This window comes from Tursiops truncatus, chromosome 6 (genome assembly GCF_011762595.2).
Source record: "Tursiops truncatus isolate mTurTru1 chromosome 6, mTurTru1.mat.Y, whole genome shotgun sequence".
Classification (NCBI taxonomy): domain Eukaryota; kingdom Metazoa; phylum Chordata; class Mammalia; order Artiodactyla; family Delphinidae; genus Tursiops; species Tursiops truncatus.
In genome coordinates, this window is record NC_047039.1 from 82,127,890 (window position 1) to 82,144,545 (window position 16,656).

At 47.7% G+C, this 16,656-nt stretch overlaps 1 protein-coding gene and 1 long non-coding RNA gene across 2 annotated transcripts in view; one reads left to right on the top strand and one right to left on the bottom strand.

The window, feature by feature from the left end:
• The window catches only part of LOC109552371 (uncharacterized), a 50,444-nt gene extending 42,693 nt beyond the window's left edge, over positions 1-7,751 (top strand). Inside the window, exon 3 of the long non-coding RNA XR_012332602.1 lies at positions 1-7,751. This exon is cut by the window's left edge and continues 25,219 nt beyond it. This is a non-coding gene — a long non-coding RNA (uncharacterized lncRNA).
• GABBR2 (gamma-aminobutyric acid type B receptor subunit 2) overlaps positions 1-16,656 on the bottom strand; it is a 366,883-nt gene that overhangs the window by 6,779 nt on the left and 343,448 nt on the right. Inside the window, exons 14-17 of the mRNA XM_033858335.2 lie at positions 4,995-5,105; positions 2,502-2,726; positions 486-668; positions 1-88 (exon numbers count right to left, since the gene is read on the bottom strand). The exon at positions 1-88 is cut by the window's left edge and continues 42 nt beyond it. Coding sequence (XP_033714226.1) covers positions 1-88; positions 486-668; positions 2,502-2,726; positions 4,995-5,105 — 607 coding nt within the window. The remainder of the gene's footprint in view (positions 89-485; positions 669-2,501; positions 2,727-4,994; positions 5,106-16,656) is intronic.

Here is a 16,656-nt window from a genome sequence, read left to right on the forward strand (position 1 = left end):
GTTCTTGGTAGTGGTTCTGTTTAATGTAGGTGGTCTTTTCTGGCGTGTCCTGCAGCTGCATGGTGACCTCTTCCAAGTCTTTGTCCAGCTAGAAAACAAAGGCTCCCGCTGAGTCAGAGCCCCCGGCCCAGCCCCTGCCCTGGCCCCAGGTGGAAAACTGAGTTTTCCCAACTCACTAGTATAATCACAAATCTTTAAGAACTCCTTTCTTTCTGAGGATATCTTGAATCGGGCATTGCTGGACCCCAGAGCCTGGGCTAGGTGGGTAATAAACTCCTGTCAGATTCTGACAAACCGTATCTGTCTAGTTCATGTTCCTTTTGGTTCTTGCAGCCATAACGACGGTAGATGGGACTGCACGGCCATGATGTGGGGATGCTCTAGAGGGGACGTGGTGGGGAGCGGCAGCCCGGAAAGTCCCTGCACAGGGCAGAGGGACTCAAATGGGAGGAAGGGGCCCTGGCGACCAGTGCTGTGGGAGGTACCTCTGTGATCTTCATTCGCAGGCGATGGTTTTCTGACTGCAGGCCCTCTAGGCGGGACGTGCTTGCTTGGTTCACGCTGGTGACTGAGGTGGAGGTTTTAGAATCTTCTTTCTTCTGATTCTGAGTGAACTGGAATCGTCTGTTCTGAGTTGCTGCGTCTGGGTTTGTTCTCAGAGTGATGAGCTGAAAGGACAAAGGTGGGGCTGAAAAGAGGACCCTGGGGCCCTTCCTCCCATGCCCATCCAGCTGCTTCCAGCGGGTGCTGCGCTGGAGGCAACATGGGGCCCCAGGAACGACACAGGCTGGGAGTCTGGAGCCCTGGGTTCAGACTTGTTTCTGTCCCTCCTTTGTGTGTGCCCTTGGGCAGCCCCCTTGCCCTTGCAGAGTCTTGGTTTTCTTCCTTGCCACTAGATGTCTGGTCTCCTGATCCTGATTGTACCCGCATCCCAGCTATCCTGCAGAGGCCACCCAGGGCCCCTCAGGCCTGGCTCCAGCTGAGCCTCACTCTGCCTTAGCCCAGCTCCATGTAGAAAATAAACAGCTGTAGGTGACAGCTGTGAAGACAATGGGAGGAAAGTGAAGTCTTGTGCTTGTTAGAACCATGGCCACGGCCTCTGTCCACCAGGACCTATGGTTCAGAGGTGAGGGGCAGGGATGGAGGAAGGATCTTTACCAGGCCAGAGGCATTCAGGGCAGAGTGCTCACCATGGTGCTGGGGGGTGAGGATGGTGACGGTAAAGGAAGTCCAGGGGGAAGAAATGGCATATGCAAATGCAGGGAGGCCTAGGGCTCAGGGCACTTATAGAGAAGGGCAGCTGGACGGTGGACAGAGTTCTCTGGGGGAGACAAGGAGATCCAATGGTCCTGAAAGCCAGCCCAGTGTCGGCGATTTGATCCTGGAGCCAGGAAGGCAATGAGGAGCTATCAGGGGTGGTGACAAAGCAGAGTGACCCCGTCAGAGCTGGGCTTAGAATAATCTGGCATCTTTCACAGGGTGGAGAGGAAGTCAGAATGCAGGCAGAGAAGCTGTGGTGTGAGCCTGGAGCCTGGGAAAGTGTTGACTACTAAAGGAGGGAGTGTATGCCAGAGGTGTTCTAGAGCAGAGCTGACACTGCTTAGGGACTGACTGGGCGCCCAGGAGGCTGGAGGAGCCATGGGACCCCCAGTGATCTCTCCTCTCCCCTTTCTCTAAGGCAGACACTCCCTAACTTGGGTCAATGACTTCTCAACTACCTCTGTTTCCTGCTGCTGCTTTTACTCTTGAGACCTACCAAGGTCAGGTTTTCCTCTACACAGATCAGCCTACTGCAGGGGTCAAGGCCTCTGATTCACCTGCCCACTGCTGGGTAGGATAATGTTTGGAAAATATCTCTCAGGTCAGCCCTTCAGACAAATGAAAAACATAAGTGGTTGTTAAAAATGGTTATTCCTTTTGACCCACTAATACTAATTCTGTGACTCTACCTTAAGGGAATAATTGGAAACAAGGAAAATGTATTATGTAGAAAAAAAGTTCATTTATAATATAAAAAATCTTCAAACAACTGTAATGCTCACCAGTAAGGGATCAAGTGGTTGAGTAAATTATGGAACATCCCCTCAACAATGGTTATGAATGTGGGAAGATACAAAGGGCAAAAGTTAAGTCAAAAAGGCAAATTGCAAAGTGTGCTATAATTACAGCTATATCTGAGAAAGCATCAGTGCCCTAAACCATTAAAAAAGAAGCTGGAAGGAAACACATCAAAAATATTAACAGTAAAAAACCAAACCAAAATATTAACAGTGATTATTTTCGGGTGGCAGGACTGTGAGATTTCTGAAAAATCTGGTTTTTTGCTTTTCTGCATTTTCCAAACTTTCTGTGATGTGAATTGTGTTCATCATTTAAAAAAAAAAAAAAGTGTATAAAACTTGTAGAAAGTGAGAGAAACACAGCAATGCCCTTGTGATGGAGTCAGAGGCCAGACGCCAGGGTGGTGAGGGCGGGGGGGATTGCTGGCACCTGCCCCGTACCTTTGGCACAAACACCAGGCAGAGGGTGATGGTGCTGCAGAAGATGATGACCAGGGCCACAATGCAGAACTGCACGTTAGGCTGGTCCCGGGTCAGGAAGGAGACGGCAGCCCCGATGATGCACATGATCCCCACGTTGTAGACGCTCATCCCAATGTACTTGCTGTCATTGAGTGCGGGGATGCTGACGTTTCGGGTCTCCCAAGCTAAGAAACAACCGAACAACTGGAACGTGAACAGAAAAGGGAGACGGTCATTACCATGTGGCGGCATACACTCCCGTTCTGAGAAGCTACTGAACTAAGGGTTATTCTGTTCCTCCCCACTACTCTGAAGTGGGGGCTTGGGGGGAGGGAGGCTGGGGGTTTGCTGCTGGCCAGGTCTTGTGGATAATCTGTCTCCACAATCTGTCTCCACTTGTGGCCCTGGGTTGAGTCCTGCCAAGGAAATGCAGACTGGGGTGTTACACTGTCTGGTCCTCCTTCACCTCCACCACTGGTTCACACACAGACCCACAGGAGGCCACAGTGGGAAAGAACTTCAGACACAATCTCAACCATATGCCTTCCCTCTACAGAGAACCTGAAGGCCCAGAAGAGAGGAAGGGGCTTGCCCAAGGCCACAGAGCAATATGGTGGCAACAGTGGACTGTGTCTCTAGAAGTTAAGGCTAGTTTTTTTTCTGTTAAACCAGGCAGAGCCCCTGTGTCTGGGACCCCCCAATGCACATAGCCACCCAGAGTAGAGAGACTACATTTCCTAGCCATCCTTGAAGCTAGGTGTGGCATATGACTGGGTTCTAGACAATGCCATGTAGGTGGAAGTGGTGTGTACAAGTTCTGGGAAGTGTCTTTAGAGGAAAAGGCTGTTCCTCTTCCACCTTCCTAGCAGATGGAGTGGAATGTGATGGCTGGAGCTTGAGCAGCCATTTTAGATCATAAAGTCATCTTAGACCACGATGTGGAAGCTGTATGATGAAGATGAGGAAGACAAGATGCAAGGAACTCAGATTCTAGTAGCCTCCACACCAGCCCTTTTGCTTACCTGAGAAGGCAATTATCTTTTTAAAAAAACTACTATTATTGTGGGTTTTCTGTCACTTGCAGCTCTACTGCTAACCAATACATTTCCAACAGAAATGAATAGGGTAGAAGTCAAATGTGATGTAAAGTAGGGTGTTGAGGGTTTAGCTATCATGTGTTGTCTGAGGGGAAGGCAGGCTGCAGAGAAAGTGCAGATGGAATGCTGGGTAGAATGGTGGTGTGGGCAGGAGGGAGAGCTGACCACAGCTGCTGACTGCTGCAGGGGCTTCGGCTGTGGTCCAGCCCCTCCAGGAGGCTGTCCTGCAAAGGCTTCCTTTCCCTCTGGCCTTATCTCTGAAGTCTGGGGCATCCAACACCTGCATGAACCATGTAACATCATCCCAAGGGCCTACACTATCTCACAGGGCTTCTGTCCAGATGAAATGAGAGGATGGATGTGAAAGCATGTTGTAAACTGTTATATCCATTATAAGAGTAAGTTAATTATTTTGTAATTGGTATTTTTTACAACCATAGTTGTTTTTCTCTCCTTTAAGTGTGTTATCTCACAGACTGATTTATTATTATTTTCAATTCCAATTAAAATAGGAACCAGAAGCCCAGGAAGCAGATACTGGGTGAGGGATGGAAACCACGCTGTTGAAAGTTTGCTTCGTGCTGGTTCCTTCATGTGCAGTGCCTTCAATCCTACAGCTGGGTGTGGCTTTCCACATCCTGGAGGGGAAGAAGCAGAGGCTAGGCAAGGCCAAATGGCCTGCCTGGGGTCCCTTGGCGATGTGCGTCAGAGCTGGATGGGTGCTCCAGATGCCTGCTCTCACAGGGGCTCTGTGTGCCTCCTCTCTGCCACAGAGGCCGATCGCGGCTTCACTTCACTGTGGAAGGATCTGAGGAGGGTGCAGTTGCAGGCATGGTTTGCACAGGATGTGAAGAGAAGATTCAGGGGTCAACCCAGAATAAGGTCGGGTGGGACTGCCCTTTCAAGTTCTTCCTAACTGAAATTCCACAGTCGTGTGAGGTGAGCTTGGTATGTGATCTTTGTATAACAGATGAATGGAGTGGAAAGAGTATTGGGTTTGGAAATTGGAGGTTACCAGGCGGCCTTTGGCAAATCATTTAACTTGTCTGAGGCTGATTTCCCCCATCTCCAAATGGAGATGATTCCACTCATCTCCCACAGGATGTGAATGTGCGCTGGGTACCAACAGACTGCTGTCAGGGAGCAGGACAGTAGCAGCTGGGAGGCACACTTACAGTGAAATGGGGACATTATTTGTACCTATCTCAGGTGATGGTTGTGGGATTGAAATGACACGTGCCAGGCACCGAGACTGGCAAAGAGCCAGTGCTTAGTCCTGGGGGCTCTGTTTATTTTTATGTTGATGGAGGCGCTTAGGAGAGAGAGCTCTGGCAGAGAAGCATTTCCCCCACTCTGCCTCCCGCTCTGCACCTACCATGAGAAGCCCCTTATAGGCATAGACGATGCCAAGCCAGATGGTCATGTGGGTGTTCTCACAGTGCTCTAGGAGAGGGCGGATGGAGATGTCCCGTCCTGCCGGGTCCGGCTGTGCGAAGAGAAAACAGAAACCCAGGGATGGCACTGGGCACCCTCCCAGCAGCCAGGTCCCTGTTTCATAGCCCTTTTCCCTCCCATGAGCCACAGCCAGTGCTACCATCCAGGAGGCCTTTTGGACCCCATCTCTGTGTTCCATGGGACTCGGGCCTCAACCAGCGTTGACTGCCTTCTGTTTGTTGGTCGTGATTCAGCTCTGACCTTCAGTTATCGGAGTTCTTCATGCATTTCCAGCTTGAGTCAGAGCTCAGGAGTAGGGACTGGGTCACTTCTGTGCCCCTAGTACCTAGCACAAGACCTGGCCCAGAGCAGGCATCTTTCTATAACATTTGTTAAAAGAGTAAGGGTGAGAATGAAGCACAAAGTTAGGTGTGGAGGCCTTCAGGTGTCTCTGGAATTAACTCAGGTAGTTGGGAGATAGTGTCTACTGGCTAGACCAAGCACGGGGCCTGCCAAACCCTATAAGGAAGGAGATCTTCTTGCCCACCACCTCCATGGAGGGAGCAGTGGTGGCAGCTGTGTTATGTACCACATGATGCACTCTGGGCCAGAGTTGATTGGACAAGGGGTGAGCATCTGACCTTAGGTAGCCAATCTGAGGCTTGTCAGGGACCTATGAGGTTTCCTAGTGCAAAGTGCTCTGCCCAAAGAGGGGTGGTGGAGAGGATCCAACCCAAGCACAGTTCTCTCTCTCAGGAATTTGAACTGAGAAACTCCAGGAGAGAATCAGCCAGATGGTGGCAAGAGGAGAAAAAGACAACAAGGGAGTGAAAAAATATATACTGTAGGTATATATATATATATATATATATATGTATTTTGGCGGTACGTGGGTCTCTCACTGTTGTGGCCTCTCCCATTGCGGAGCACAGGCTCCAGACGCGCAGGCTCAGCGGCCGTGGCTCACGGGCCCAGCCGCTCCGCGGCATGCGGGATCCTCCCGGACCAGGACACAAACCCGCGTCCCCTGCATTGTCAGGCGGACTCTCAACCACTGCGCCACCAGGGAAGCCCGGTATATTTTTTTAATGAACTATTTGCGAGTAAGTTGCAGACATCCTGGCCCTTCTTCACCCCTAAATATCTAGCATGTTTTTCCTAAGAACAGGAGATTCTCTTATATAACTACGTATACCTACCAAATTCAGGAAATTTAACATTGATACAGTATATTATCTAATACACTACCTATTTTTAAATTTTGCTAATTGGCCCAATAACGTCCTTTAAGGACCCAATCCAGGACCATGCGTTGCATTTACTTAGCATGTCTGTAGTCAGCCTTGGAATCAGCCCTTCCTTCTTCAATCTCAAGACCTCACGAAGCCCAGAAATAAACCCACACACCTACAGTCAATTAATCTTTTTTTTTATATATAGTTTACTTACAGTACTATATTAGTCTCAGGTGTACAACATAGTGATCTTATATATATATATATTTTTTACATCTTTACAGGAGTATAATTGCTTCACAATGGTGTGTTAGCCTCTGCTCTATAACAAAGTGAATCAGTCATACATATACATATGCTCCCACATCTCTTCCCTCTTGCGTCTCCCTCCCTCCCTCCCACCCTCCCCCAGTCAATTAATCTTTGACAAAGGAGGCAAGAATATAAAATGGGAAAAAGTCTCTTCAGCAAGTGATGCTGTGAAAGTTGGACAGCCCGCATGTAAATCAATAAAGTTAGAACACACCCTCACACCATGCACACACAAAAAAACTCAAAATGGCTTAAGATTTAAACGTTAGACATGACACTATAAACCTCCTAGAAGAGAACATAGACAAAACATTCTCTGACATAAATCATACCAGTGTTTTCTTAGGTCAGTCTCCCAAAGCAGTAGAAATAAAAATAAATGGGACCTAATTAAACTTAAAAGCTTTTGCATAGCAAAGGAAACCATTAAAAAAACAAAAAGAGGGACTTCCCTGGTGGCACAGTGGTTAAGAATCCACCTGCCAATGCAGGGGACATGGGTTTGAGCCCTGGTCCGGGAAGCTCCCACATGCCGTGGAACAACTAAGCCCGTGCGCCACAACTACTGAGCCTGCACTCTAGAGCCGGTGAGCCACAGCTACTGAAGCCCGGGCGCCTAGAGCCCGTGCTCTGAAACAAGAGAAGCCACTGCGGTGAGAGGCCCGTGCGCTGCAACAAGAGTATCCCTGCTCGCTGCAACTAGAGAAAGCCTGTGTGCAGCAATGAAGACCCAATGCAGCCAAAAATTAATTAATTAATTTTTAAAAACACAACAAACAAAAAACCCCCCGAAAAGATAGGGACTTCTGTGGTGGTCCAGTGGTTAAGACTCCGTGCTTCCACTGCAGGGGACGCGGGTTCAATCCCTGGTCAGAGAACCAAGATCCTGCATGCTGCTGGGTGGGGATGGGGGGACCAAAAAGACAACCTATGGACTGGGAGAAGGTATTTGCAAATGATGTGACTGACAAGGGCTTAATCTCCAAAATATACAAACAGCTCATACAACTCAACAACAAAAAAAACCCTATCCAAAAATGGGCAGAAGACCTAAACAGACTTTTACCAAAGAAGACATACAGATGGCCAATAGGCACGTGAAAAGATGCTCAACATCACTAATTATTAGAGAAATGCAAATCAAAACTACAGTGAGGTGCCACCTCACACCGATCAGTATGGCCATCACTAAAATGTCTAGGGGCTTCCCTGGTGGCGCAGTGGTTAAGAATCTGCCAATGCAGGGGACACGAGTTCGAGCCCTGGTCTGGGAAGATCCCACATGCCTCAGAGCAACTAAGCCCGTGCGCCTAGAGCCCGTGCTCTGCAACACGAGAAGCCACTGCAACGAGAAGCCTGCGCACCGCAACGAAGCGTAGCCCCCACTCACTGCAACTAGAGAAAGCCTGCGTGCAGCAACAAAGACCCACCTAAGCCAAAGATTAAAAAAAAAAAGTCTACAAGTAACATATGCTGGAGAGGGTGTGGAGAAAAGGGAACCCTCCTACACTGCTTGTGGCAATGTCAGTTGGTGCAGCCACTATGGAAAAGAGTATGGAGGTTACTCAGAAAACTAAAAACAGAATTACCATATGATCCAGCAGTCCCACTCCTGGGCATATACCCGGACAAAACTATAATTCAAAGATACATGCACCCCTATGTTCATAGCAGCACTATTTACAATAGGCAAAACATGGAAACATCCTAAATGTCCATTGACAGATGAATGGATAAAGAAGATGTAGTACATATATACAATGGAATACTACTCAGCCATAAAAAGAATGAAATAGTGCCATTTGCAGCAACATGGATGCAACTAGAGATTATCATACTAAGTGAAGGAAGTCAGAAAGGGAAAGACAAATACCACATGATATCACTTATATGTGGATCTAAAATATGACACAAATGAACTTATGTATGAAACAGACATAGAGATCAGACTTGGGGTTGCCAAGGGGAAGGGAGGGAGGGAGAGGGATGGACTAGGAGTTTGGGGTTGGTAGATGCAAACTATTACATTTAGAATGGATAAGAACAAGGTCCTACTGTATAGCACAGGGAACCATATCCAATCTCCTGGGATAAACCACAATGGAAAATATAAAAAATATAAAAATTAAAAATATTTTTAAAATGCATGTGTATGTGTGTATAACTGAGTCACTTTGCTGCACAGCAGAGATGGGCATAACATGGTAAATCAACTACACTTCAATTAAAAAAAAAAGACCTCAGCCTACTTCAGTCTGTTATGTCATTGATATTTCAGGCCATTTATTTTGTAGAATGTCCTTCAGTTTGGGTTTGTCTGAATGTGTTTTCATGACTGAATTCAGGTTATGTATTCTTGGCAGGAATTCTATGTAAGTGATGTTCTCACCTCCTCAGTGTTTCACATCAGGGGCATTTGATGGCACTTTGTCCCATTATTGGTGATGTTTTTGATCATCTGGTTGAGGTGATGTCAGCCAGATCTCTCCACTTCAAACGTACCAGTTCCCTCTTGTAATTAATAAATAATCTGTGGGAGATACTTTGAGACTGTGTGGGTATCCTGTTCCCCCACAAACATTAACTCAGTGCTTGCAGCTTCCATTGATGATTCCTATCTGAGTCATATTACTTTGGTGGCTGCAAAATGGTGATTTTTCTAACTAACATTCCATTTAAATACTTGGCAATATATTGTAAACAAGATCTTTCCTCTCACTCATTTATGTATATCAGTATAGACTTATGGGATCCTTTTAGATTCAGTGTCTTATAATCCATTACTACTACTATTCATTTTGTTCAAAATTTTCCAGATTTGGCTAGTAGGAAACCCCCTCATGCTGTCTCCTCTGTGTTTTTTCAACATGCATGTCCCCATAATTTTATTTTATTTTATTTTACTTTTTACATCTTTATTGGAGTATAATTGCTTTACAATGGTGTGTTAGTTTCTGCTTTATAACAAAGTGAATCAGTTATACATATACATATGTTCCCATATCTCTTCCCTCTTGCGTCTCCCTCCCTCCCATAATTTTTTTGAGCACTCTTCTACCTCTTGGCACAAGAGGTTCCAGGCTCTCCTTGTATCTTCCTTGCCCTAGTCTTGGAATCAGCCATTTCTCTGAGGAGTCCTGGTTCTTTGTAGCAGAGAATAGTATTTAGAAACCGAAATCTGGGCACTGATGTGCTCACTGTTCCTAGGGTACCATTACTTCTAGGCCCCTTTACCTATCTATCTATCTACCCATCCATCTACCATCATTCTATCTCTTTATCATCTATCTATAGATATAAATAAAACCCAACACCACAGTGTTCTTGCTTCCTCTCCCCCATTCCATATTTGCATCTTTATTCTCTTACAGTGAGATCCCTGGTTTCTAACATCAAGGTATTCACTCATTTTCTCAATTCTATAATAGACACAAAATAGTTTCAAAATTGCTACATCCATACACTACCAACAACAAATTTACTAAGTTGAAGATGTCCTTGCAAATCTGTCTTTAGCACAGATCCCACTGAGGGTATCTCATCAAAGAACTGTTCTGGATGTTGCCTCTTAAGGCCCAGGGTAAAGCCACACTCCTGAGGGTAAGGGGTAGGCATGCCCAGGGTCAGTCACTAGGAAGAAGGGGCACATTGGTGGGATCCAGGGATGTGAAAGGCAGGCCTTAAGCACATGGGGGATGGAAACCCTATTTCTCTTAGCCCTGCTCACTAGGCCTGACCTTCAAGGCATGCCATTGCCTGGGTACCTGTGAGTTGGGGAAAGATGGTGCTCCCATATGGATACAGGAGGGGCTGGGAGGGGTGGAGCCGGAGGGCTCAGGCCATTTTATGACTAGATCATCCAGTTGCATGCTCGCTCAGGCTTGATTTCCCTTTCTTTGTCCCAAGCCACAGAAAGCCTTAGGTTAGCCTCTTTGGTTCCATGATCGTTGAGTACACACACAGGCTGGAGTGCTACAGGGCCCTCTGCAGTGGTGGCAGTGGGTATTTGTGAGAGACACCCCAGGGAAAGGTGATCCCCAGGAACCATAGAGTTACCAGGGCTAGAGATTTCCCCTCCACTGCTACTGACCCAGGAGCTGAGCTGGATTCTAAGAGTGGTGGGGGTTTCCTGATGTCCTTTCATTGTGTAATTGAGGAGACTGAGAAAGGACTTGGTCCCAAGGTCAACAGTGACTTAGTGGCGTAACTTGGTTTTCTCCAATGTCTGACAACTAAGCAGACCTCAGAACGCAGTAGCACAGGCCCATTACGGCCATGCACGAACAGCAAATCCATTAATGATGATAGTGTCTGTTGTTCTACAATGAAAGGCAGTCATTTATGATGAACTCTTATATTCTCTTTGTAGAGAGGACTGATTCTGTCATACCCCATTGTTCAATGTAATGAAAACTCTGTTCATGGGAAGCTAACAATGATTGCCTGGCTTATATACCTCCAGTGACAGAGTCCCCTCCCTCCCACTCTTGGTGAGATGGTTGCAGTTTTTCTTTTATTGAACCAGAACCTTCTCCTCTTATACGTCCACCATTGATCCTCGTCTTTCCTCCGGGGATCCTCAGAATGGTATCAAATTCTCTCCTTAAGTCTGCACACTCTTCCTCATGAGGGGAAGATCTGTAGTGAAGGTACATATCACCTCCCCCCACAAGTCGACCTGGTCCTCCTGAACTGCTCGAGTTTACTATTGATCTGAAAACCTAGAATTGAGCTCAACACTTCAGGTGGTACTAAGCACCCTTGCTTCAGATCTCCTTGCCTTTCTAAATAACTGCCTTTCTTTGGTGATTCATATGTTCCTTACGGTTGATTAAGACCCAATAGGTAGTTTTCGTGGAACTGCTGCTAGCTCTGTCTTCTCGCTTCTGCAGCTGACATTCCAGCCTGGTTACCTTTTACCTCATTCGTAGCCCTCTCCTCCTCATAACCTCCATCCTGGTCTGCTCTGACCTCTTTGAATCCTGAAATCCCAATTCTTATATCTGGTCTTTCAGTACCCCATTTATCTCGTTAAGCTTAAGCACAGCCTCGCCTGCAGAGGTGGAAGGGCAGCAAAAAAACAAGGGCCTGCCCAGAGTTCAGAGAAGTCATGATCCCAAGGGTGAGCAGAGATGCTTCTACTCCATCTCCCAGTACATAGGCACTGATCCGGAAACAAGCCATAAAAACCTCCCAGTCATCAACGTCACTTTCACACAGCCCCAGGGCTGTGAACACTGGACACAGAGTGGCAGTGATTCAGGTGGTTTTATGAGTGATGAAGTTTATGTACTCATGAGGCTGGGGGATGGGGAGTCTGAATAAAGTCAAATGAGCTCTGCATTGAATCTCAAAGCAAACTGTAAGAGCCATGCCTTTTCTTGTATGATCCATTGTGCCTGGGACTGGAGTTCAGAGTGCTCTGAGCAGTCACACCCATGGGGAGAGATGCCTGACCAGGCAATGGGAGAGGGCCGGAAACCTGAGCCCTTACTTGGCGTCGTTGTCATGCACCAGAGGACCACTAGAGGGCACCAAAGAACCGTGTGGAGGGTCCACCCGGCAGCTGTGGATCACCCTCTGCTGGGGACACAGAGCTGCTTCTGTGGCTCCGTGGGGCTGCAAGTGTCGAAGCCGTCAGCAGCATCCTGTGCTACTCTAGAAGGCACTCACTGGCCTTAAATGAGGCCAGACTTTAGGCACTTTGGAGGACCACCACCCCGCCCCCCACCCAGGGCAGCAGGTGAAGCAGAGTAGGGGGGAGGTGTGGGGAGCTGCTGGGGAAGGAGGGGCCAGAGGGCCCAGGCTGTACCTGGCCATGGCACTCCCCCTGTTCCTAGTGTGGGCTGGCCACACAGCCCGGCGCCAGTGAGCACAAGGCACTGACCCCTGCAGATGCCATGCCGGGATCTGACAGGGCCTGAGCCAGGATTTTAGGCCCAGTTCTCTGTGCAGTTGTGGACTACAGCATTTCCACTGGCCTAAGAATGTTTCCCTTGCCCTGGATAACTGGCTTACAAGAACTTTCAGCTTGCTTTTTTCTCTTCTTTATTTTCCTTCCTTATTTGTTGCTCACTTGGGCAATTACCTAAGTAATCATTCATTCATTCATTCCATAACTATCAAGCACTACCATCTGCCAGGTACTGTTCTGGGCATGGGGAAGGCAGCAATAACCAGGGCTGACAAGAGCCCTGTCCTCATGGGTCTTCCATCCTAGTAAGATCAGGACGGCTCCATGAGAGATGACCTCAGAGGGGGAATGGGCTGGCCTCAGCAAGTAACAGCCACCCTAAGAACACCAAGAGCTGCCTTGTCATGAGTGACAATAATGTGCTAGTTGCAAAGCTGTGAGCTCTATACACGTTATCTTGTTGAAGCCTCATAAGAATCTAACAAGGTTGGACTTCCCTGGCGGCACAGTGGTTAAGAATCCGCCTGCCAGTGCAGATGACATGGGTTCAAGCTCTGGTCTAGGAAGATCCCACATGCCGCGGAGCAAGTAAGCCCATGCGCCACAACTACTGAGCCTGCGCTCTACAGCCTGAGAGCCACAACTACTGAGCCCACGTGTTGCAACTACTGAAGCCTGCGTACCTAGAGCCCATGCTTCACAACTAGAGAAGCCACCACAATGGGAAGCCCGCGCACTGCAACGAAGAGTAGCCCCCGCTTGCCGCAACTAGAGAAAGCCTGCATGCAGCAACGAAGACCCAATGCAGCCAAAAATGAGAAAAAAAAAAAGGAATCTATCAAGGTGTTAACCTCATTTTACAGATGAGGAAACTAAGGCACAGAGAAGTTAAGTAACTTGCCCTAAATCTCCAGCTAGTGTCAGAGCTGAGATTTGTTTGATTCCCAAACCAATGTTCATTCCTTCCTCACCACATGCATCCCCCAACTGCCCTGCTTCATATTCCAAGGAGACAGTGGGTATAATACCTGCTCTGTAAATTGTGAGGTGCTGCTCATGGGAGGAATGACTTAATTGCTAAACAGTCAATAGAGGCCTCCCTGAAGCCCCCAGAGCTCTGCAAAGGCTATGCTTTGGTGCTGCATGAAATCAAGCTGTCTGCAATGGCCGGAGGCTGCAAGTACTCACACCTGACTCCTGGTCTAGCTGCTGCTCAGCGGGAGGCAGGCAGACGCTGCCCGGGAAAGCCTCCCCCATCTGTGCAGTGAAAGGGGAGCAGCTGGCCTGAGAGTCCCTCCGCATGATGCAACTATTCACAGTGTAGGTCAGTTGCCCCTACAAACATCCGGCTTTGTCAGGCTGCACAAATGGACCAGCAAGGGTCTGGGCATGGCTTGAAACATTGAGGCCTGAAAGGTCAAAGGGCTGGGTCCTGTTATAGACTTACTGGGTGACCTTGGGCAAGTCCTCGCCCTTTTGTTGACTTCAGTTTCCCATCTGCAAATGAGCCTATGAGTTAATTTACAGTATAGTTAATGTAAGCCTGAATAACTGAGGGATGACTATATTTGTCTTACATTTCACGACTGTATTTGTCCTGCATTCAGTCATTCAGAATTGACTTGATCAGTATTTCTCATGTGCCTGCTGTGTGCCGTGCACTGTGCTTGATGCTGGGGTCCGGGTGTATAAGACCCGTAGGATGCTTGTCATCCTGGAGCGTGCATTCCAGTGGAGGGCACAGGAGGTTGACAAACCATACGGCACAGCTACGAGTAGAGGGGGTGATAAGTGTTCCTAAAGAGAACAACAAGGCATTCTGAGGGCTACTAGCCAGAGGACCTACTTCAGACCAGGTAGTCTGGGAAGGCTCTTCTGAAGTGGCGACATTAGTCTGGGACCTGAATGGTGGGAAGACGAGCCATGTGAAAACCTCGGGGGAGAGCATTCCTAGGAGAGGGAACAGCAACCAGGCAGGACCTGAAATGGCAAAGACTTTGGCATATTTTAGGAACCAAAAGGAGGCCAGTGTGGCTGGAGTGCAATAAGTGAGGGGGCCAGCGCTGCTCCTCACTCCATAATCTGCACACAAACCACCTGGGGGGCTTGTTAAAATGCAGATGGGTCAGTAGGTCTGGGTGGGCCCCGGGATGCTGTATTTCTAAGCAGCTCCTAGGGGATGCTTGATGCTGCTGGTCCACGGACTGCCCTTTGGACAGCAAGGCCTTAAAGGATCTTAAGCAATAGGGTGACATTTGGTCCTCAGCTTAGCAAATCTCTGGTTAAGAATGCAGACTCCTTGAAAAGGGAACCCTCCTACATTGTTAGTGGGAATGTAAGTTGGTGCAGCCACTGTGGAAAACAGTATGAAGGTTCCTCAGAAAACTAAAAATAGAATTACTATATGATCCAGCAATCCCACTCCTGGGCATATATATATACCTGGATAAAACTATAATTCAAAAAGAAACATGCATCCCTATGTTCATAGCAGCACTATTCAAGTAGCCAAAACATGGAAACAACCTAAATGTCCACCAACAGATGAATGGGTAAAGAAGATGTGGTACATATACACAATGGAATACTACTCAGCTATAAAAAAGAATGAAATAATGCCATTTGCAGCAACATGGATGCAACTAGAGATCATCATACCAAATGAAGTCAGTCAGAAAGAGAAAGACAGATACCATATGATATTGCCTAGATGCAGAATCTAAAATATGGCAGAAATGAACCTATCTATAAAACAAAAACAGACTCAGACATAGAGAACAGACTGGTGGTTGCCTAGGGGGTGGGGGAGGGATGGAGTGGGAGGTGGGGGTCAGCAGATGTGAGCTTTTATGTATAGGATGGATAAACTACAAGGTCCTACTGTATAGCACAGAGAACTATATTCAATATCCTATGATAAACCATAATGGAAAAGGATATTAAAAAAAAGAATGTATATATACGTATAACTGACTCACTTTGCTGTAGAGCAGTAATTAACACAATATTGTAAACCAACTATACTTCAATAAATAAAAAAGAATGTAGACTCCTTTTGTCATTTGCACGCCTCTGACACAGAGTGACAGCTAAGCACAAGGACAGACTTGACACAGCGTGTCTGTGTGTTCAGACCCTGAGTGGGGAGGGTGAGGAGTCCGGTGGTGGGCATGAAGGGTGCCACGAGCTTCCCCTGTGATCACGGGGCTCTTGGCTCTGGTCCCTTGGACCTCTTAGGCTGCCACTGCTGTGGGTAGCTCAGGTTCCCAAGCACCACCTGGCTAGTGCTTCTTTGAAGGAGGGGGTGTCTTCCGGCTTCTGACCAGCTCCCAGAAGCTGGCTTTCTCCCTCTTTTTTTTTAAATTTCAAAGCTGATTTTTGAAATAGCTGGTAGAATTGGTAGATTTTTCTACTGGGGGTGAGTATATGTGTGTATATAAATGTGAGTTTGAGTGTGTGTGGTACGGAGAGGAGGGAGGATGTCTGACCTCTCTGGGCTGCATTTCAGAGTCTTGAGATGCTTCTCTTTTCCTGGGAAGGCATGTGAGTCAACACTGCCTCTTTTTGGGGGGAAGATGGGGGGTGGTCCCATCAAGGAAACCTGGCAGGGAGAGAAAGGCCCCTGGGTTCAGATCCCAAGTCCATCACTTGCCGGCTGTGTGACTTTGAACACATCTCTAAGCCTTTCCGAGCCAAGATTTCCTCACCTGCAACCTCCCAGGTTTGGCAAGATGATCAGAAGAGGTGACTAGTGAGTTCAGCAGGCTCCTGAGACTGGAAGGCCCACTCCTTATATGTGAACGATCATCGTTATCTCCCCGCGCAGGGAGTCACAGAGCCCTGGAGCTGGGAGGACCTTCCGGATCCCTCCGGGCTGGCTGCTTATCTCCACAGCAGCAGCTCCACATCTCCAGGCAGCCAAGCTCTAAGCTGTCACTTCAGGGTAAGATTTTCTTGTTAGACTGTTTGATTACGAGTTTGGGTGAATTTTTTTCAGAATCCCAAATCGGGAAGGGACCTGTGAGATCACCCACAAGGGTTTCTCTACGGGGGAACTTCCGGCAGCTATTTTCTTTGGAGGCCGTTTGATTCTCTGTTGTGAGGGACTGTCCTGTTCAGTGCAGGGCACTCAGAACCCCTGG